Consider the following 24,640-nt stretch of genomic DNA (forward strand, 5'->3'; position numbering starts at 1 on the left):
GGCGGTGGAGGGGTGGAGATGAATATGAATGTAGGGCAACCAAATTACTAAACCAGAGATGTGGGGGTAATGGAGTCTGAAACTTGCTCAATTTAGGTCCTCACCAATTTTTGACCAGTCTTCGACCTTCCAAAGATATCAAAAAGCGAGTCATGAACCTAAAACTAATTATCTCACATGTTTAACAGGACAAAACTATCTCATCCCTTCCAGACATCACAATTTGTTACGGGAATGAAGAGCATGCCGAAATGATGAATTATTTAAAAATCAAAACCATATCAAGCATACTCAAAGGCATACTATTGACGCTTCTTGAAACAAATATTGCAATTTAAAGATTGAAACTTCCACCATTAAGCACTTTGAGCCACAAAATTTTCAAGTACTAAAGTCTCGGTTTTATCAATATAAAAATGAGGTATCTATTGCTCATAAACGTATGTGACAAACTTCCAGGTTTGGACGTCTCAAAAGATTGACACGCTTCTAATAAGAACCAAAACATTCTTCCATACCGATGTTCGCCAAATAAAGATTCATATTAATGAACTAATGTACTCAGTGTTGTCAAAAGCGAAAAGCTCTAAAAAGCACTCCAGGTCGATTAGGGATTTAAGTGCAAAGTGCAACTAAAGTGCGGGCTTTAATTAAAAAAGGTGCAACTAAGGAAAAAAATAAAAATACATATGTAATTCAAGAAAAAGAAACAAACTCATTCCTAATGTCTTCGTCAACAACTAATACACTTATTTGCCGATATATTGTCGTTAGTACCCGCTCGATTCAAGATAGAACTCATGGGCAATGAGGCGCACACCTTAGTGCCTTGACTACATTGAAGCGCAGCTGAAGCGAGGTGAAGCGCCCTCCCTGAGCTTTTCTGAGCTTCGGGGCTTAAGTGCGCCTTAAATGAGGCTTTGACAACACGAATGTACTCTAATCTTTAATGTCATATTTCTTCCTATAAACTAACTTTTCGACTTGTGCCAAAACAACTACTTTGCTTCAATCCAAACTAGCTGGGATTAGCTATATGATCCTCACTACAATTCGTTTCATTTGAAAACTTTTCAACTACTACTTTAATATTTTCTTTAATTACTTCCAATATAATATGATATAGACATCAAACTAGCATTTTAAATTCCACGTCAAGGAGACCATGTCAAATAAATGGGACGAGGGAGTATCACTTGTATCAGTGAAATGAAAAGGTGTTTGATCTTTGTCTTCATTGTGTAGAGGCACTCATCCAAATTCTTTTGGAATTTTACAATTCTTATGTCCAAACGCCCACTAAGACAAGTATTATTTTCTTATTTTTCTTGCTTTTAAAATACGGCTAGGGTGATGGGAAAAGAAATGTTGAGGCATTAAAAACATGAATCCAAAACATAGGCAGAGATCACGGTTCACTGAATAGTGGCAAATTTGTCCATTTTTCAATTAAGAAACTAAAATCATAAGAATTATCTCATCCATTATCAATGTCTTTTATCACTTTCACCACATAGTCGAATTTGTATTTTAAAAGTTGCATTTTTAAGGGTCACCACATAGTCGAATTTGTCTCTAATCACTTTCACCAACATATTGTATATCTCTTCTCATCAAACTGTATATCTCTAATGACTTCACCACTTCAAATTATACCAAAATCTTGTACCAGTATGTTTCCTTTGCAGTCACCACCTTGGAACCACTCCCAACTTTGCCCATGTAAATTTAAAGCTTCTGCGGACATGACAAATTAATTTGACTTAATAAACAAATTTGGTGAATATTCACTTTGAGATCCTTGAGTTGGCTAGGTGGGGAATGCCAGTGGATCAGCCATATTAGCACCATCCTACATCCAAGTAAAAAAGAAACAGATCTAGATTTTGTAGGTTAAATGGTTGGCACGTTATTCCTATTTCTAATAAATAAGAGAACTCCTACTCACTTCTAAATATATATCCATACGAGTGGCATCATGAACATTGGTATCTTCCTATATGAGTTAACAGGATAATTACAGTCTATGGGCACAAGATGACAATTGACAATTAAATCATCAATTGGCTGAATATATTTTCAGGAAGTTATACATCGTCAGGCAAACTTAATGTAGAAAACAAAATCATAAGTTATGCATATGCACGTTGTGAAGGACGTATCATGAATTCGTTCAGTATTTTTCCCAGAGTACCAAAAAACTGCTCTAGATCAACCATGGTTTATAGGGTCGCAAAGTATTAAAGAGCACATATTTATATGATATTGTAGGCAGAGCTGCAGTCACGTCTTTGCATAATACCTTGCATATGGATTCCTCTTTATGACAGTCGCCTGACCTCATCCTTCCCATATATACGCTGAAGTTCACGTGTCGCAGCTAGAAAAGATTCTGAAGACAGGAAAAAGGCATTAAAATTGTATAACCAATGCTAACTTAATTTAAAAAAAATAAACATTCTAGAATATGAAACAGCTCAGTTCATTGATTTAAGGCACCTTTCCAGATGCGAAATGATTTTTGGTTAATAGACGATCCAGTAATTGTCTGAATAACTTCAAATAATAAATCCTGAGGTGTGTTCCTGAGCTCCTGAACAATCCCATAGATTGTCTTCCCATTTTCAAAGTATATATGATTATTAGGGTGTTTTGTCTTACAACCGGCATGGCGCTCAAACTCATAAGCATTAATTGCCTACACATAGAAGTTACACCACATTTAATCAGTAAATTGTACAGCAAGTTAGTCCTGCAATAACGAAAATTGGCAACAAATGTACCTTGGAAAAGTTACATGACTGACAGCTACAGAGGTAACCAGAACCTTTTATAATACCACGGAGCTCCTTCTACCATGCAAAGGAAGAACAATGTCATATACTGAGCATCACAGTTTCAAAGATAAGACTCATAAAAGTAAAGTTTACCTCTCTAGACCAAGCTATATACTTGACAGATACTCCATCTAACATACCAGTTGAGAGCAAGCTTCTCACATTTGAAGGGAAGCTGTTCGAAGGAGGCTTTTTAGCTGCTTTCTGCTCCTCCTTTTTAGAAATAACTTCATTATTGCCAGCCATTTGAGTAGCACTTGTAACTGTATCGGCATTTGACTCAACCAATCGCTTTCCAGTCATAATATCCGATTGTTGGCCTGAAGACTGACTCATTAATAAGTCATAACTGCAAATCAGCCTTCCAGAAGAATTTATATCGTCATCATCATTGAATCCACCAAAAGATATGATATTGCTTTCTCCCCTGCCAAAAGATTGGCTCATTGACAAATTATTGTTTTCAACTTTGCTATAGGTCTGACTCACTGATATTGTATTGTCATTGACTCTGCTGTAGCAGTGGCTCATGGGTGGATTGGTGTCAGCGACCTTACTAAGAGTTTGGCAAATTGAAGTAATATTGCTATCATCATTACTAAATGACTGATCCATTGATATAGCAGTATTATTGTCCTTGAATGAGTGACTCGCTGATATAGTGCTATCATCCTCTCTGCTAAAACTTTGACTCAGCATAGTAATATTGCTTTCATCTTTACAGAAAGGGTGACTCACTGATAGTGAGTTGCTCTCCACTTTGTTAAAAGGTTGACCCATAGATATGAAGTTGTTATCCTCCCTATTAAAGGTGTCACCTAACGACATCATATGATCATCACCTCCGTTAAAAGAGAGCCCCATAGCTATGCAACTATCCTCAGCCTTAGTAAAAGCATGATCTGTTGACATTGCATTGCTGATCACTCTGGTGTAGGTATCACCCATTGACACAGGCATGAAATTCTCAGCCTCCTTCACCTGGTTGACTTTGACCTTTCTGATACCACCATAGTTAAGACCTGATCTAGGATCCTCCATTGAATGGGATATGGATAAACCAAACGAGGAATCACTTCCAAATGAATCTTCCATCACCTTTCTAGCCACATTAATGTTGCCAATGCCAACGGATGGAACACTTCTGTCATCAAAGTTGACCGATCTTGCACTTTCATCATCAAAGTGCCTTTCTGCATATTGGCCTGGAACTGAGTGGAAACCAGAAGTGTTCATCCACGGAGCAATGTTGGAACTTAAAAGTCCAGCGAACGAACTATGATTAGGTACTTCAGTGGCTTGCTTCTTGTTGGGAAGCAATTCAGGCTCGACACCATCCATGAACCATTGATGGGAACGTTTAGGCTCAAGCGTGGAGGAGTTATCATAAGCCATTTCATATGGAATCGCTTTGCCACTCAGAACTGCAAGATCTGCAAGGAGTACAACAAAAAGATCTGAGGAAAGCATTCTTATTGAAACTATAATCTAGTTACCAAAGGGGAAATGCAAGGTTAATCAATAGTGAATTATATCCCTTCCCAACTTTCCTTTTCCGACTCAGCGTCTATTTGAGATCAAGGATATAAGACAGAACATTTAGCAAAAACTTATGAAATTAACTTGAATATTAAAAACTTTAAGGAACCTAAACTTAATTCAGAGATGTGTTGAATCAATAATAAATCTTAAAAACAGCCCACTACTACTAGGCTACTAGCTTATCAAGTATCTACCTCTCCAAGCTTGAGACGAGTTGTAAACCATAATACTAGCCTTATGGATCTACCTCTCCATGTTCGGGACAATTGTAAACTGTAGTACTAGCTTGTAGGGTATCAACAATACAATGACAGTGTCAACAACAGCTTGAGACAAGTTGTAAACTGTAATTATGGCTTATCAAGTATCTACTCTCCAAGTTTTATTTTGAATCAATCTCCTTCTCCCTAAAACGATACTCTGTTCATCAGTTGCACGAGATGACAATTGCAAGAATTTGGTATAATGCTTGGGAAATCTTAACATAGTGCTTAAAATTCAAGACCTGCCCCCTAAAAGATCTTAGTTCTAGTTTATGAAAGCATAATGACCAACCTAAGCTTATCTAAGAGGAATGAACTACGAACATTAAGAATTTTTGACAAAGAAACAATATGATTCGACAATGGGAGTACCACGTCTACAGTTGATCTAATCTGATGATACTTCCTAAGACATTGATTAATATTTCCATAGTCAAGCAAGTACGTGGAGAAGGGATAATGACCTATGTTGCTCCACAAAAGACTAGATCCCCCCCCCCCCCCCTCTTTTGTGCTATTGCCTGATATTCATTTTAACCTAAATTGACATCAAATTCCGATTATGAATTGTAGTTGATTCGGAAGGGAGGATGAAAGACAAATTGGATAAATAAAAATTATTGTTTATTCATCTTCACATTACCGAAACTTATTATTGACAAGCAAATGCAGTATCGGTATCCCTAAAATGCACAGTTGTGTCGAAGAATGTGTCCTATAATTTAAATAACTAAAAAGGTGGGTGTTCCATAAAATAGACGAACGAACATCATAAACTAGAGTGGAAAACAAAGCAGACCGCGATTGACCTATGAGACCACTTCACTGTGGGTTCATTTCCTAGCAATTTGATTCCTCCTAGTTCCTCCTAATAGCAAAATACCTTGTGCATTGATTCTCATATAACATGCAACACAAATAGAAATTCACAATGCATGAAATTTACTTTTATGACCGAGAAATCCGTCTGAGAAGAACCCTTAGGACCAACCGCAACCTTCTAAACTCGGGGATAATGGCCCGCCCCTCCACCCTTCTCCACTTAAATACCAGGCTTAGTTTGGATGGCGCAGGGCTCAAATATGTGACCTGAGTCACGAGTTCCTCAACCTTTGGCAACTGAACTAAGCCCCGAGGACCAAAAAGAATGAATTTTATCATTGGCAAAACCAATTTATGCACTCTCCTCTCTGCACGAGCTTCTCACAGTAACAAATAAGCACCTTTCACATAGTCAAACCACTCATTGCAACTGCAACAACGTTAAAAGCACCAAAAATTACAGTCATTCACTTAGCTAAAATTTATTAAACTCTAATTTGTAACAAATGCTCATACAATTTTGCATCAATTTCTCTGAAACCAAACAAAACTCTAACATTTTCAATTCAATGCACTTCAGTTCATTAAACGTTGACATAAATGGAACCCTAACCCTAGCACTCCGGCATGCAGTGGCGAAATATACAGATATAAGCATTACATACATAGGTATACGATCGGAGTATTTTCAGTGTACCGGCTCCAACGAAGTCTGATCGGAAAATTTGAACGGGATTTTACCGTCGAGTGTACGGAAGAAGGTAACCGGCGAGATCTATAAAAGGTGAAGGGAGTAGAAATATATACGATGGTGGGATGCACGATTGAGGATGACGGGTAAGAGATCTGGACCGTCAACGTTTGACTTTCTTTGAATCAACGGTTTATATTTGAGAGATTGAGAAGAAGGAGTGTTGTATTTGAGGAGATGAGCAACAAGGAATAATTGCCCCTGAACTGGACCTGGAGGCATACGTGGCATTCAAAAGGTTGGGCCTGATATATGAAATTACGGACCCACATTATGATTTGTCTTTTAAGAAGACTTCAACTTAAAGAGAAAAAAGTTTTGAGTTTTCGACCCAAAGTAGTTTTGGGGTAAATCTAATTCTATTCTTATTGTGTTATTTTGGACATATATAATTCTTAAGTTTATAAAAAGTAAGCATTTTTAGTCCAACTAATGAAAATTTAAATCGAAGTATATTTAACATACCTACTCCGATCCTGAAATTTAATCACCGAGGATACGAGAGAAGCTAATCGATAAGGACTATAAAAGGTGAAAGGAGAAGAAATATATACATCGGCGGATACACGATTGAGGATAATTGTTGAGAAATCTAAACCGTCAATATCGACGTTATCCAAATGTACAATGTACATTTGAGAGGCTGAGAATAGGGGGAATGTTGTATTGGGTTTAAAAAAAATAGACAAATAACCACTTTATAGGCCGTTTATACACGATCTATAGTGATATCAAAAAAAATTCGATGATATTAAAGAGTAAGGGGAAAAAGATCTAAAAAAAGATTTTTTTTTTTTTCTAAAATTCTCCTTTTCTTCTATGTTTAATGATACATAGTAAAGTTACGAACTCAAGCTAGCCAAAAAACAACACTGAGGTCCCGAGATATTTGATATTTATCCCATTTGCCGCGCTAATTAAATTTTGCTAATGTTCCAAACTTTTCAACATTTAGGGTGTGTTTGGTATGAAGGAAAATAATTTCCGTGAAAAATGTTTTTCTAGAATAGGGTGGAGAACACTTATCTTGATAGAGAAAACACTTTCCTCCAATTGATGAAAAATGAGTTCACGAGGAAACCTTGTTCTGGAGTTCCACACAAATGGAGTTTTTTTAATATTCTTTGGAGTTTTACTTGTAAAAGTTTGAAACTCGAACATGCTCTAGTGACTTTTTCTTATATTTTGGCTAGTGGAATAAATTTTGCCCAAATAATTTTATCTTCGCATTAAGATATAATTATTTTTTAACTACATATCAAAAGGCAGTTAAATAATAAAAAATGGTTTTAAAAACTGGTCGTCTAACACCTTTTTTGCGTTGTATTGTTGAAAACTTATTTCTCATAGCTGGTGTTTTATTTTCTCCGTCATTCTTGCTCAAAATTATATGAAAATTAAGTTTAAAAATAATCTTATCGCCCACTTAAGTTTTCTCTTCTTGTCCTTTATTTTTGTTTCGACCAAAAAAATGTAAAAGAAAAAGTTTATTATTTCAGTTTCTTGGGTAATAGTAAGAGTTTTACTTAAGACTTCTTCATTCTTAAGTACCCCCGTACATGACATATATCCTTTCAACTCTTATAGTGGATTTTAAGCATAAAAATTACATCCAATAATTTTGAGGCCATCTTCGACCTTACCCCATTTCTCCATAATGGGTGCAATTTTTGGGTAATGATGCTCCAATCCTCCCCTTTTTTGCCTCCAAAATGGGGATGAATAGTGTTCCCTCAAATATGGGGGTACACTATTCATCTCCCCCATTATTATTCATGTATATTTTATTATTTAATCTTTTAATTTGTCTCTTTATATATACATAATTATGTTTATGTAATATCTTTATAATGTTAATTTTACATCTTAACTTTGGCGTATAATTTTGATAAATTAATTTTCGTGCATTTATTATTTTTATGTAAAATTGTAGGTTAATTTTATTACAAGTTATAATTGTACAAAAAATATATAATTATCCCAAAATGAATGGTGCAAATATAAAATATTAGACGTTACTAAAATTGAAAGGTGCGAATATAAAATATTAGATGTTGCTAAAATTAAAAAGTAAAAATTGAAAATACATTAAAATTGGAAATACATGACAATTGAAAATACATTAAATTAAAATACATAAAAATTAAAACTACGGTAAATAGCATAATAACTTAGTAGGGTGTTATGTCGTTTCAAGATACACCAAAATCATTATAGTATTGAGTGAATGGGGCTGAGGATTGTTGTGGTTGTGGCTGTGGATATTCTTGACTTCTTTTATACATTATTCGTTGTTGTTCTTGTCGTATAAATTCACGACGAGTCGGATCGACAATAGAACGCACATCCATCATTAAATTCACAACGTTTTGCAACTGTTGCAGGATCCTCACGTTTTTGGCAAAAAGAAGTACTACATGATATAATGACTACATGTATTATACTACACAACATGATAATCGAGAATGAGAGTGATCTTAATGCACCAATTCAAGATGATTTGGAAGGTCCACCTCTAACAATAGAAATGGCAGTAGATGAAAATCAATGATTTCAAGAATTTTTAGCTCGATATAGAAGAATTAAGGACAAAGATGCTAATTTTGCACTTCGTAATGCATTAATAGATCATTTATGGGAGATACTTGAGGTTGAAGTTGAATATTTATGTAGTATTTCGAATGAATTTTATCGTTATATAATATGTATTTAATTAATCTTGTATCACAACTATTTCACTTTTATTTGAATTATTAGTTAATTTATAATAATTGCTTATAAATTATATTATTTAGAATTTTATGGAATTGTTTTAATAAAAATTACAAATTAATGAAAATAAAAGATATTTGTTTAATGGAAATTAAAAAAATAAAATTGAAATGAAAGATAATAATATAATATAATATAGAAGAGAGAGAAGAATATAAAAAAGTGTGGGGAAGAAAATGGGGGAATGGTTGGAGGAATAAGTTGTTCCAAAATGAAGAAATCCCTATTTTGAGGACCAAAAATGGGATAAAGGTTGGAGATGCCCTGAAAACGGATGGCCGTGAGCGTTTGACCCCTCATTTTGAGCAAACTTTCAAAGTTAAAAAGTAAGAAGTCTTGCCCATGGGCTAAAAATTGTTAAACTTGAAGATTTGCCGCATGAAACAAGCGGAGTCAAAAGTTCAAAACCACCCCTCTTGAGGCCATTCTTGTAAATCACCCGACTTTTTAGAGGCATGTGTGGGGAAATTTTTATTTATTTACCTCTTGTAGTGTTTGATGGCATGATTTATTACTGCAAGTATAAAAAATGGCTGATAGATAATAACTGGCCAAGCCGCCAAGGTATCAAGAAGTTACATTTTCTTGAAAAATAAGGGAAGCATAATGTAGTGGTTGCCCTTCGGGTTTTGGTTGGTGCCTGGCGCGAATCTCGGCACCAAAGTCATATTTTTTTCAAATTCTTTTGTTTTTATTTTCATTTGCATGCAAGCTTACCAAATTACTTCAACTTGACTCCTACACATATAAATACCATTATTAAGTTCGAGTCACAAATATTCACACTAAAATTAACAAGATCGAGGCATAATGCAACGCAAATTACATGCAAAACATGGATTTTTAGCCTAATATCAACAGTCTAGGACCGAAGTCTATGTAAAGCAAGTGTGAATATCAAAAAATGACTTTTTAATTGCATATCATATTGTGATTTATCGATTATTCAATTTATCGTTTTATGAATGCAAATTTGGCCATATGGAATCAATGGCCTTATATTAAACTTTAAAAATTAAATATTCCTATTTTCAACTGGATACCAAAAATCTTCTTGAAGTGGTACATGAATATGGAAATCATACCTTAATAGGTAATGCTGGTTGATTGTAGAAACGTTATTTGATGTACGTACTATGTTCTTCCCGCTTTTGTTATTTCTCTTTTTGTGAGACCGAGTAAGTACTTCGTTGCTCAGGCTAATCTCATAGAGTAGTTTCTTTTAAATAAAATTCTTTTGTTACTAAAAAAGAAGGCATTAGAAAGTTTGGTTAACTCTTCAATCAGTGCCAATCACATTAAAAAAATATACAAGAATGAGACAAAAGAATCCACAAAATTGATATGTAAAAGATAGAGAATGACAATTTTTAAGAACAGAATAGTATTAGTATTACCATCAGTTTGTTTATTCTTGCTTGTAAAACGAAGGGCCTCTTATTGCTTCTTCTTCTAAGCAAAACATGCCGATTGTTGGTTTTTGAAGGAAAAAAATAAAATAAGACTGAAATTGTTAAGCTAGCGTTTGGACATAGATTTGGTTGAAGTTTGTGTTAAAAGATATTTTTTGAAGGTAAAGTTGTATTTGGACATGCATTCTATTTAGAAAAAAAAAGCTGAAGTTTTGTGAGTGAAACGAAGTTTTTCACCCAAAAACTGTTTTGGGAACTTGTAAAAAAAAATTCAGATATTGTTTTTAAGAAACTGGTCATACATTGTTCTCAAATAAATTTTCAAAACAAGCCGTCAAGATATATGGCCAAAGATCCTAAAAGAAGTGACTACTTGAATATGCAGCAAAGGAAATTTTAGTAGTCATTTTCTCAGCAATTTCAGTCTTTACTTTGTTTTCTTTCGTCTCTTCTCTTTAAAAAACCAACAATTGATATAAGAGTTATTTGTGGTTTTACAGAATTAGTTCATACTTACACATGTACCAAGAAAAAATTCACTCACTTAGGTCTCTTAGTTATATGGCTCTGATTCCAGTAATTGATTTTTTAAGGAGAAAAAAAAAGTAAGACTAAAATTGCTAAGAGAAGTGACTAGTGGAATATATGATGCAAAGGAAATTCTACGTACTTCATTTGTGACTTAGGCCTCATTTGTTTGCGGTTAATGAAAGTTTAAATTTTAATCATTCAAATCTCAGATATTAAGTGTGTTTGTTTTTAAAGTCTGAATCTTAATCATTTAAATCTTAATCATTAAGTATGTTTGTTTTTTTTACTTCATAACCATTTAACGGGTCTGAATAGGTCTGTATGATTAAGATCTATAACAGAGACTTAATTGCATTAAGATGCTATCATATTACTTATTAAATGCCGCCACCATCTACCATTATCAGCTACCACCATGTCACCACCACCACCATCATGCCACCATCATCCTCAATCATAGCCGCCACCATTATCGACCATCACTACCCACTATCTGTTTTCAATCTGTATTGCTGTAAATTAAATTCCGAAAACAGAAAGTTAGAAGAAATTAAATTCCGAAAACAGTAAACTTCTTCAAAATAAATTCTGGAAAAACGTTATAGGAACAAATCGATCACACTGAATACACAGTGTGTCCTTAAGGAAATTATTCCCCTCAAGTACCCGAGGTTTTGGAATATATCCTCCCAGGATAGAACGATTTAACTCACCAGTGTATCGGTACCTAAAACTCTGGTGATCGGCGAATCACTCGATGGTCGTAAACACACACTGGAATATTTTGTGCAGAAGAAGAAGAAGAAGAAGATTCAGAAAATTTCGTAAGTAAATATTCTGGGATTTGAAGGTCTATTTATAGCCAACTTGGTGATGTTTCCGAAGAGGTTTGCAACCTTTCAGAATAGTCATGACTGTTGGAACAGGTGTGACCCTCTGAAGAGGTTTGCAACCTTTCAGAACAGTCATGGTTGTTGGAACAGGTGTGACCCTCTGAAGAGGTTTGCAACCTTTCAGAACGGTCATGGCTGTTGGAAATTTTTGCGGAAAATTTAAAACGAATTTAAATTAATCCGGGAAAGAAAAACGAGCTAGACCGGACCGGATCGCGGGTCATCCCTCCATTTCTTTTCCCACCATTTTCCATTCACACCTCTTTTGTTATTATTTATTAAATAACAAACCCAACAATCCCCCACACGAATGGGGAATGGCTATGAACTTAAAGGAATGCACGGACGTGTGTGTGTTTTACAAACAAGAATTGATTGCATCTGGATAAGTACGTTTCCCTTTGAACTTTCCGTAGTGAACTTATATCGGATATACTCGGTCAATCTGTAGATTTGATATCTTTGAACCGTCGAGCTTTGTTGTATACCTAGACAACATAAGTCACACAATCAATCCTTAACCATCTATGGTTCTCACGGTTGTGTTCGTTTCAGCCATGAACACCGCCTGGTTTCATGAGTGCTTAGAGAATGGGCCTTTACTTTCATTCTCCTTGAAGCGGCTTACACTTCACGCTCACATAGGTGATTCCTAAACGTGTAATCCTAAAGACACACTATCTGGTCATATCCTGCCAGACTTAGCAAATCATTAAAAAGCTTTAAGCTTTATTGACTCATCAAAAAAGCCTTAATGCTTTACCTCGTTTTTTGAACATTGTCTTCATCACGAGAATGGGTTGAGTTAGTTGACAATGTTGAACCGTCATTCATAACTTTGTTTGATCTCTTTGAACCTAGCTCTTGGGATCTCCAGTCTGCTAGGTAGAGTTACCGCCATGATGACTTGTCCTAGGCCTTTAACCCCATTCCCTTTGATGATCTTTCAACTGCCTCTCTAGATAGGCTTTTTGTAAGTGGACCCGACATGTTATCTCTTGACTTTACCTAGTCAATTGTGATAACACCACTAGAGAGTAGTTGTCTAACGGTATTGTGTCTCCGTCGAATATGACGAGATTTCCCGTTATACATAACGCTCCCTGCCCTACCTATTGCCGCTTGACTATCACAATGTATACATATAGGTGCCAAAGGTTTGGGCCAAAATGGAATATCTTCCAAGAAATTCCGGAGCCATTCAGCTTCTTCACCGGGCTATAAACTCAGCCTCCACTGTAGAGCGGTCAATGCACATTTGTTTGGACGATTTCCAAGACATCGCTCATCCACCAACTGTTTAGAATTGGTTGAACCGGTGATCTAATTTGCATCACTATACCCCTCAATTATCGTGGGATACTTATTGTAGTGCAAAGCATAATTTGGAGTATATTTCAAATACTTCAAAACTCGTTTCATTGTTATGAACGTTCAATGCAAACTTCCTTATGTTGTAGACTAATACGTCTCGATTTTCGATTGCATATCAGATTATTGATTACACTTTATGTAGTAATTATAACAACAGCTGGAATGATTGGCATCAGTTGTGGCCACAACCTTTTAATATAAAACATATTTCGTAATCATTCCGCCATTTTCAAGCATTTGTATGTTATTCATTCATATGTCTATATGATATGTAAATTATAGCACCTCCATTCATGAAACAAATCCAACTTGCAATAGATTTGGGTCATGTTCATTGGTTAGTTCACCTCATTATAGACCAACGTATTAATATATTCGTTCATGAACGGTCGTGTCTATACAGACGTATCTTTCTATGAAAAGTCACAACCTTCAAAGTGACATCATTTCATAAAAGAACTAAACAATATAAATTTTCATTAAAGAAAATGACCTTTCGAGAAAGGCATGTGACCAACTTCCGAATTAGTAGTTTCATCAACTAGTCTTTATTAAGACTAAACAACTGATGATTTTACCAACTACTATATCAATGGAGTTCAAAAATTATATAATTTAGACATTACGTCTAACATTGGCTTTTGTCATGCATAAGCTAAAAGCCCCCTACATTTTAAATATTTCATCAACATATTATATATAATCAAATAATGACTATATGATTTGAAGTATTCTAAACGTAAACACATTTGTTTACACTCATTAATTTTGAAACCATTTGACAATATTATTTGGTCAAATCTCGCATGTCATTGTTTACTAAACAATTTATCCAAACGTTACGACTTTCCCGGTTTCTCGGCCGGAGGAACAACAGTGCGGCTTGACGAGGCTATCATCGTTTGCACCAACAATCGCAGAAGGAATTCCATTCTCATTTGCCATTTCTTACAGTGAACAACAGAAGAGATCAATTAATGGCAAAACCAAAATAGTAAATAATACTGTAATTAACAAACAATACGTAATAAAAATAACTGAAGTTTTTATATACTGTTTTACAGAAAAAACGATGAAGTTTTTATGTTCTTCAAATCGTTTTCTGAATTTCAATACCCTGATGAAGTTTTTATATCTTCAAATCAGAATAATAAAATTCAGACAGAATGCAGAATATAATTTAATAATTTCCTTAAGATTGTTATCAATCTGTATTGCTGTAAATTAAATAATAATCTTTCTGAAAACAGAAACAGAAAGTTAGTAGAAATTAAATTCCGAAAACAGTAAACTTCTTCAAAATAAATTCTGGAAAAACGTTATAGGAACAAATCGATCCCACTGAATACACAGTGTGTCCTTAAGGAAATTATTCCCCTCAAGTACCCGAGGTTTTGGAATATATCCTCCCAGGATAGAACGATTTAACTCACCAGTGTATCGGTACCTAAAACTCTGGTGATCGGCGAACCACTCGATGGTCGTAAAACACACTGGAATATTTTGTGCAGAAGAAGAAGAAGAAGATTCAGAAAATTTCGTAAGTAAATATTCTGGGATTTGAAGGTTATTTATAGCCAACTTGGTGATGTTTCCGAAGAGGTTTGCAACCTTTCAGAATAGTCATGACTGTTGGAACAGGTGTGACCCTCTGAAGAGGTTTGCAACCTTTCAGAACAGTCATGGCTGTTGGAACAGGTGTGACCCTCTGAAGAGGTTTGCAACCTTTCAGAACAGTCATGGCTGTTGGAAATTTTTGCGGAAAATTTAAAACGAATTTAAATTAGTCCGGGAAAGAAAAACGAGCTAGACCGGACCGGATCGCGGGTCATCCCTCCATTTCTTTTCCCACCATTTTTCATTCACACCTCTTTTGTTATTATTTATTAAATAACAAACCCAACACTATCCCCACCACTTTGACCACCATCATTCTCACCCACAATCAACACTCATCCACCTCAACTACCACAACTGACCAGCCCATTACCGTCAACAACCACAGTCGGCACTGCCCATCATTATAACCTACCACTACCCACCCACCACCTTCCTCAGTCACACTACTACCAACACCCACCACCACCATCCTCAATCATAATCGCCACCACTACCAATCACTACTAGCTACTAGCATGAACCACCATCATCAACCAAAACTACCACCAACTACCACCTCTAGACGCCATTCACCCGTTAGCCATCACCTCCAACAACTATCATATTTTTAAAAACTATATATTTTAATGATAGAATTAGTTAGTATTTCATTTGAATTTTATGTTTATTAATCTTCAAATGAAGATAAATTTTATACATTCAGATGTTAAAAATCAAACAGTCTTAATTATATAGTATTCAGATCTTAATACACATCTTAATATATTCATATATGTATTCAGATTCAGATGTCTTAATTTTAAAAAAAACAAATGAGGCCTTATAGACATACATTAATAGCATCAAATTCCTAACTGAAAATAGAAAAATATGCTATTGATTTATTGAACAATCAAATTACAAAAAAGAGAAAATAACTCCTTAAACTAGGAATTACTATACTAAAAATCTGCTTAAATTGCACTGGAAATTTGCTTTGTTGTTTCAGTTTCTAAAGCAAATAACTAACATGTCAGTTACCAATAAATCTTATGAATGCCATAACATTTAATTATACTATTATTAAATAAGTTGTAATAATATAATGACAAAAATTAGCTGTGTGGCCCATATTTTAGATCGGCTATTAAAGTTTGACCATATTATAAATTGCACTGGCAAAGTAGCCACTTATTAATGCGAAAATAAAAGTTTGGGTAAAAATACCCCTATCTAAAGTACGGAACAAATTTCAGTAACAATTGCTGAACTTGAACTTTGAATATTTATAAGTCTGTTCATAGAGTTTGAATTAGCTGAAGCAGTAGTTCTCAATTGTTGAAGTATATTGTAAATTCAAAAACCGTGAATTGTTGCTGGATTTTCAACTAGTAAAGATTCAAAACTTAGTAATTTTTCTTAATTCTGTATTAAAAGGCTAAAAATTACTGAAGTATAATGTGAATTCAAAATCATTAATCGTTCCTGGATTTTCTTGTTTTTGCACTAGTAAAGGTTCAAAAGTCAATAATTTTTCCTAGATTTTGCATTAATAAAGGTTCAAAAATTAATACTTTTTCCTAGATTTTATATCGGTCAAACTTGTCATAATTTTTCACTTAAGACGCTTTAACCAAGCTTGTGACCTATTGGCCGCTCAATGTCTATGTAAAATATACCGATTAAACACTTCACAAACAATCAGCAAACAAAATAAAACGCTTGATTATCAAACATGGCAAAGTGTCATAACTGCGACAAACTTGAAATACAAAACTACTTGCAGATAATTAAAATAGCAGTAGATCTTTAATACTTCATGAGTTGGTATATAAACTGTACTAAACTCCTTGTAAAAGTACATTGAATACCCCAATTGCCAACATCTCAGAGATGTAGTACGGTCTATCTTTTCCCCAAGCAAGTAGGTCAAAAGCCATGAAAAAAAAAATTCAAATCCAAGTAGGAGTCACTTTAAATGGAAGATACTCCAACTTGAAAGTTGCTAAATAATTTATCCTCATAAATGATAGAAACTGAAATTGAGCAAGTAAAACATCTATGCTATTTACCTGCGTAATTAAGAAACATGGCACAACAATAATTATTAAAGAACAAGAAATTCAATAGTTGCACGGCATCACCCTTCGTGCTTTTACTCTCAATCTCATCCAAAGCAATCAAATAAAATGCACGGCATCACCCTTCGTGCTTTCCCTCACATAGCTCTCATCTCATGGCACGGAATGACCCTTCGTGCAAATATAATCAAATCAGAGCACGGAATGTACCTTCGTGCATAAATAGTCAAACATAGCACGGAATGACCCTTCGTGCAAATATAATCAAGAATAGCACGGAATGACCCTTCGTGCAATTTTACTCTTCCTCACCCAAATAACAGTCACAACCAAACGGGCAAGGGAAATAAACAAGCAATATGAACTGTCCCGGCAAGGGAATAACACAAATAACAACCAAGTCCCGGCAAGGGAACAATAACAATATCTTTCACAACCCGGCAAGGGCATTACTCACTGTAATCAAACCATCCGGCAAGGGATTAATCACAACCCTTTTCAATACGTTCATCTCTTACTCAATGGTATTCAACATTCGAGCCAATGCTCCATAATATTAATATTTCACAACTTATCCTCTGACTCTTCATTTTTGCAGAAAAATATTTTGTAGCTTAGAAGAGTTCCAAATTATCTCATAAACAAGTACAAACAAAGACCCACGGTCATGCTAGACTCCGGTGTATAGACACTCGTCACCACGCCTATACACCGTACTCGTTCAATTAGCAAATAGCATTCATGATACTCTAATCCTATTCCCTCAAGCCAAAGTTAGGTCAAACACTTACCTCGGTCCAAAAATAGCAATCAAGCCTCTAGCACCGCCTTTCCTCTAGAATTCGACTCCGAAGCAATGGTATCTAATCGTAATTAATTCAATAATATCAAATGAGGCTCAACAACATAATCCTATAGCCTAGAAATGAATTTCCTACCATTCTCCCAAAAATAGCAAAATCCGACACCGGGCCCACCTGGTCCAAACTCGAGGCTTGGACCAAATTCCAATCACCCATAACCCCACGAGTTCAAATATATAATTTATTTCAAGATTCAACCCCAAGTTGAGGTTGAATCGCCCAAAATTCCCAAAACCCTAGTTCTACCCAAAACCCCCATTTTCTACCTTGAATTTCATAATTTAGGGCTAGGGATTTGATAGATGATGATAGGAAATGAAGAAGATGAGTTAAATGATACTTACCCAAGGAACTTTGATGAAGGTTAGCTCTAAAATTCGCCTAAGTGCTGTGGAGAAGACAAGGTTGGAGACAAATGGGAAAAATCCCGTAATAGCTACTGTTTTGAACTTAAAAATTCGCTGGGTAAAATTGTTCATCGCGTTCGCGTTGAAGGAAGGCAGGCAGGCATCGCGTTCGCGTGAAAGAGGTCGCGAACGCGTAGAAGAAAATGCTGGGGGCCCAGGGACTGTTATACGCGAACGCGACAAGGGGATCGCGAACGCGATGAGTAAAAAATGAGGGCCAAGTCTTCTGAGTCAAATACTCTACGCGAACGCGATAAGGAAGATACGAACGCGATGAAGGACGAAGCTGAAGCTTCGCGAACGCGAAAGGCCTAACGCGAACGCGAAGAAGAAAATCACTGGGCACCTGTTGCAGATTTTCTGCAATTTTCCTAAGTGCAAAACTACCCCGAACACCTCCGAAAACACTCCCGAGCCCTCGGGGCTCCTAACCACTCACACACACTAACTATATAGCATCCTACGAACTTGCTCGAGCGATCAAATCTCTAAAATAACATCAAAATAAAAGAATCAAACCCCAAAACTCAAAATTTTCCATTTCAAAGTTCATAAGCCTTAACTTTAGATATTTAGGTCCGAAACACGTCAAACGACGTCCGATTTCGACCAAATTTCACAGGAAGCGCTTAACGCATATTTAAGACCTGTACCGGGCGTCGGAACCAAAATACAAGCCCGATACCCATATTTTCTAACTCATTTTCATTTCCATTTTTCCTTTATAATTTCAAAAAACAATTTAACAGAAAAATTCTTTTACCGGGGTTCTGGACCTCGGATTTCGACTCCGGGCACATGCCAGAGTCCCATATTTTTCTACGGACCTCTCGGGACCGTCACATCACCGGTCCGGGTCCGTTTACCAAAAATGTTGACCAAAGTCTACTATATCAATATTAATATCATAATTCTTCAAATTTTTCACCGAACTCATATATTTTAACATATAAACTTTCCGACTTCGCGCCCTGACTGCGCACGCAAATCGAGGCAACCGAAAGTGAGGTTTCCAAGGCCTCGGAAGCGCGGAGAAAGGGAGAAATACGGTGATGACCCTTTGGGTCGTCACAAAAATTTTCCATTTCAACCCGCCCTGCACCCTAAACCCGCCCCTCCCTTCCCCGCATAGGCCTGAACTCACCCCGCCCAGGATAGCCCTAAAATCGCCACGCCCCGCAGTCGCTCTGCCCCGTTGCCATCCCTACTTTTATTATACTTGTTTCAAGGCCAATTTTTGCACAACTATGGATAATATTTAAGTTGCGCTCGCAAAATATCCTCTTTTTGCAAAGAAAAATTGGCATCCTATAACAACACATAACAGAAATTGACAATTTTTTAGCCTTATATTAGGTTTGGCAAAGATAGTCCCATACAATTGGCATTATCTAGCCAAATCTTAAAAAAACAACTCTCTTTTATATTCTCTCTAAAAAAAAACTACACGCTTATTTTGGCTCCCCTCCCGCTTTCTCTTCTTGCATTCTTTCTTCTATATCTTCTCTTTTGCTCTCACAGTTTAGCAAAAATTCTTGCACATTATGCAAAAAAAATCAGTAGGATGAAAAGGTAAGGCTGACCTCACATCAGAGAAAGCCAAAAGCAAAAACTAAGAGAGACAAAATATATTTCAACTTTGTTTTTCTTCTCTCTTCTTTTTTTTTTTGGTTGGATTGAATGAGTGGGTGTGATTGAAATTGGCTACCTAAACGAGGCTATATACAAAACTTGAGCAAGATTAGCTAAAATTAAGAGAGAAAAAAATATATTTCAACTTTGTTTTCTTCTCTCTTCTTTTTTTTTTTTTTGGTTGGATTGAATGAGTGGGTGTGATTGAAATTGGTTGAAATACCTAAACGAGGATATATACAAAATTTGAGCAAGATTATAAGTGATTTAGACTGGTTTCAGGTAAAAAATCAGACCTAAAAATCCAACTACGATATATGTATATCACGTTGTATATCGTGTACATCAGTGTATATCACACACAAGTTTTTAAGGACGTCTGTGTATATCACTCTGTATATCATGTATACCACGCAATTCTTTTATGGACGCTCGTGTATATCACATTGTATATCATATATATAACACAAATTTTCATGAACAATACAAATAATATACATGAGATATCACTGATGTACATAGAGATATACACGAGTTATAATAGGGGATACACGTGTGGAGTCGTCTTGAACTTGAGTTTTCAATCTGAAATGTGTTATACAAAGAAGGAAAATAAAATTTTAATAATTTTTTTGATATACACATTATTATTATGTTATACACTGTGATATACAAATACTATAATTATTAATTATTGATCAAAAAAGGAAAATAAATTTTTGATATAGTGCGGACCTTTGCCCAAATATTTTACTTTCTTAAGGTCTACTCCCTGTAGAGATGTTTATAAATTTTAGTTTGCAATTCCCAAACTAACATGTGCATAGTGCGGACCTTTGCCCAAATATTTTACTTTCTTAAGGTCTACTCCCTGTAGAGCTGTTTAATGATTTGTAACATCTTTCATAAAAAACTTATGGAAGCTGCTAAGCATTTTTAAAAAATTAGCTTCATAAAAGAGTCAATTTGGGGAGCGGGATGAGGGTGGGATTGGTGTACTGTATACAGGAAAAAGAAAACACTAGGAGTAGTTTCTCATGTGTGCTTGGATTGTTGAACATAAAGGAGGCTGGTTATTGCTATCCCATTACCTATTAATCAATCTCAATTGGAAGGTTTATAACTTTACGTCCAGAGACTAACAGTACTGCTGTGGTAAATAGTATCACGTGTCCTTGTGCCCTTTAAGCATGAGAGGAATTATCATGCTTTCTCAGTCTAGTAAACAAGTTTTCAACACATTAGATTCTTCTTTTATTACTTTTTTGAACCATTTCTTGATTTCTGCATCCTTGCGAGGGGCCATGCTAATCTTCTCGGTATCGTTCCAATTTTAGATTCTTCTTTTATAACTGAATCAATTATAAGCTTAAAATTATTACTACCTGGTTCTGCTTTGTGGTTGAAAAGGAAGGTCACTTGCCTACTTCTGCTGTTTCAACTTCATGTGTTAAATCCAATGGTTTAATGTTGCCCACGTACTAATTAACTTTCTCAAGCCTTACTTTCTTTCTTCTGTGCGTACAATTGAAAGGCCTTTCCACAATCCACATCATCCTTAACTCATTTAGGTACTAAAAACAGGAGAGAAAGAATGATTTGTAATTGTTCAACTTATTTCCTGATGATATTATGAGTCTGAAGGCTTTATTTTGAAAATTGCTTCTGTGTGGTGCAGGTTTTCATCCTAGGATTATGAAGATCATTAGTTATAATCGCATCGTTAATCCCAGTTTTTTGCTCATAAATCACGAGTTGCCCTCCAACACTTTCCATCGGCCCCGGTTAATATCGGCTTTAGCTCCAAGTATTTCAAGTTTCAATGGGAAGAAAAAGGAGTTGATAATTAGATTACCCTGTTGCTTTGCTGCAAGAGCTGCTCTTTCATCAAGCTCTTTGGATTCATCTTCAGTGAAGACGGACACTTACAGCGGCAGTAGGAAAGAAAAGAGATCATCTTTCTACACTCATCCTAGTTTATTAGAGATGGGGAATGAGAAGGCAGCTAACCGTGAACGTGTTTATGAATTCTTGAGGGGTATCGTCATTGTACCTGACGAGCTCGATGGATTAGAGCTTCCTGTGACTGTGGAGGTCATGAGAGAACGGGTGGACTTTCTTCAAAAATTGGGACTCACAATTGAAGATATTAACAACTATCCTCTTATTCTGGGATGCAGTGTGAAGAAAAACATGATCCCTGTGCTTGATTATCTGGGCAGATTGGGTGTTAGAAAATCCACTTTGACAGACTTCTTGCGGCGTTACCCACAAGTTCTCCATGCAAGTGTGGTGGTAGACCTTGCTCCTGTTGTGAAATATCTTCAAGGCATGGATATTAAACCAAATGATATTCCTCGAGTAGTGGAGAAGTATCCTGAAGTATTTGGATTCAAGCTTGAGGGCACAATGAGTACATCAGTTGCTTATTTGGTAGGAATTGGGGTGGCAAGAAGAGAAATTGGTGGGGTTCTGACTAGATATCCTGAGATATTAGGGATGCGGGTAGGTCGGGTAATTAAACCGTTCGTAGAATATCTGGAAATCTTGGGAATTCCGCGGCTAGCTGTGGCCAGGTTGATCGAAAAGCATCCACACATTCTTGGATTTGGACTGAAAGAAAGGGTGAAACCGAATATAACATCTCTTTTACAGTTTAACGTGAGGGAAACTGCACTTCCTTCAGTAATTGCACAATACCCAGAGATCTTAGGAATGGACCTGGAGACAAGACTTCCAAGTCAACGAGCATTTCTCAATTCACTATCGAATCAACTCCTGAAGATTTTGGCAGAGTTGTGGAAAAGATGCCGCAGATCATCAGCCTCAGTAAAGCACCTGTAGTGAAGCATGTTGATTTCCTCAAGGGATGTGGATTTTCCTCGGAACAAGTGCGAGAAATGGTTGTGGGATGTCCTCAGGTGCTTGCTCTAAATCTAGACATTATGAATCAGAGTTTCGAGTATTTCAATTCCACAATGGCAAGACCGATGGAAGATTTGGTCGCTTTCCCAGCTTTCTTCACTTATGGTTTGGAGTCCACAATAAAACCAAGACATAAAAGGATTGCAGAAAAAGGCTTAAAGTGTTCCCTTGCATGGCTTCTTAACTGTACTGATGAGAAATTTGATCAGCGGATGAGTTATGACTTTATTGACATGGAAGAAATGGAAGCCGGTGAATCATCCTTTGACATGAACACTCCACTGGAGCCCAGAAATGATGAATCAGCCTCTGATTACGACGAGGATTACAGTGAAGACGATAATCTATAGACTACTGCAGTAAATACTCTCCTCCAACCAAGAGTATGTAAATGCTTTATCATCAGATTGAATATAGGAAGGAGAACCTTACTACAAGAGGTATTAATTGGCCTATATAATGATTGTTTGATTGGTCTCAATTGCTGAATTGAATCTTAGAACCCTAGTAGCTAACAGTGTTGCACAATTCTTGTAACTATTAGCAGTAAATATCCTCAACTGTTTACTTACGATTTTGCACTGCCTAACAGACAATGATCGTACCTGACGAGAGAGTGAAACTGAAGTAAAAGTGATGTTAGGACTGAAATAGAAGCTCTTGCTTTTCTGATAACGTGTTATAAAATAACAGAAATAGATAATAAAATAAAAGAATAGTAGCGAAATTTTACGGATAGATATTATTAAAAATTTGATATTTTCTACGGGGTCATGACTTGCCTATTCTTAGGTTGAATGGTTGCATCTTATGCTAGACATTTGTCCAAGTCCTTTTGTCACTTAACCGTTATGAAATAGTGAAAAAGTACTTTTCAAATAAATTGATCTTAACATAAATTTATTTCTTTCCAAAAGTACTTCTTCGAAAAGTTATTTTTGATAAAAAAAAATACTTCTCAAAGTAAGCAGTTTTTGAAAGTTTGGTTAAGCATGCTCAACTTCCAAGTTCCAAAAATTCTTTTCAATTTCTAACTTAAATACTCTTTCTTTCAATTTTAACCTTTTATTGGTCCAAACGCCATTACAAGAAAAAATCGAAAAGAATACTACGTTGTATAATTCGGTGGAAAAATAAATTGAATATATCTAAATTCGTGATTTTCTTGTGTTACTGATTAATAATGTTCAACTGTTTTACTCTTGATTTAAGATTTTAAGATTACTAAACAACAAAGTCAAGATACTGAACAGTGAATAGCAAATTGGAACTCTTGTTTTTATTTCTTTGTTCACTTATCACCTGTTCAGTTAGTCCTTAATTATTATGTCATTGATTTTTTCAATTTTATTTGAATAATTATCAAAGAAGGTACAAACGTTAACATAAATAGTCAATATGTAGATATAAAGTTCACAAAATATCGGTATCTAATGTCTTCAAATCCTAATCTTGAACCAAAACTTTCCTTTCTTTTTCACTAAATCCCTTATTTATGTACCTAACTAAGTTAGACTTGAAGTACAACAATTTCAGTTACAGCTCCTGAATTGTCACGACTCAAAATCCATTAAAGGTCGTGATGCCGGATATCACTGTCAGGTAAGCCAACACTAAATAGTGAATTAAATTCTTATTTTAATATCTTTGAAATCATAAATTTCCTTCAATTTAACTAGTAAAAAGATGAACTCTACCGAATAATTAATAATATTTTCAAATTTTAATACTGAATATCCCATAATCATCCCAGAATCCAGTGTCAGAAGTGCATGAGCATTTACTAAGAATTAAAATACCATGCAATAACTGTCCGGAATACAAATTTGGACAGAAAAGAAAAAAAATACAAGTACTCTGAAGGAGACTCTACTGGTTGCGGATCGTCTCATAAGATGCAGCTCGCCTAAGTCCCCGTATCAACCACGCCGCTGCG

At 35.6% G+C, this 24,640-nt stretch overlaps 1 protein-coding gene and 1 pseudogene across 4 annotated transcripts in view; one reads left to right on the forward strand and one right to left on the reverse strand.

The window, feature by feature from the left end:
* LOC109228704 overlaps positions 1-6,398 on the reverse strand; it is a 10,616-nt gene extending 4,218 nt beyond the window's left edge. The window contains exons 1-6 of one of the 4 annotated variants that reach the window (XM_019393875.1): positions 6,130-6,398; positions 2,931-4,270; positions 2,784-2,852; positions 2,500-2,698; positions 2,303-2,392; positions 1,373-1,852 (exon numbers count right to left, since the gene is read on the reverse strand). In XM_019393875.1, coding sequence (XP_019249420.1) covers positions 2,322-2,392; positions 2,500-2,698; positions 2,784-2,852; positions 2,931-4,232 — 1,641 coding nt within the window. In that variant the 5' untranslated portion in view covers positions 4,233-4,270; positions 6,130-6,398 and the 3' untranslated portion in view covers positions 1,373-1,852; positions 2,303-2,321. Of the gene's footprint in view, positions 1-1,372; positions 1,853-2,302; positions 2,393-2,499; positions 2,699-2,783; positions 2,853-2,930; positions 4,271-5,588; positions 5,879-6,129 lie in introns of those variants that run through there. The other 3 variants (XM_019393876.1, XM_019393873.1, XM_019393874.1) reach the window with 3 other exon arrangements.
* Positions 18,046-23,054, forward strand: LOC109229842 (annotated as a pseudogene).

This window comes from Nicotiana attenuata, chromosome 7, assembly GCF_001879085.1.
Source record: "Nicotiana attenuata strain UT chromosome 7, NIATTr2, whole genome shotgun sequence".
NCBI classification, from domain to species: domain Eukaryota; kingdom Viridiplantae; phylum Streptophyta; class Magnoliopsida; order Solanales; family Solanaceae; genus Nicotiana; species Nicotiana attenuata.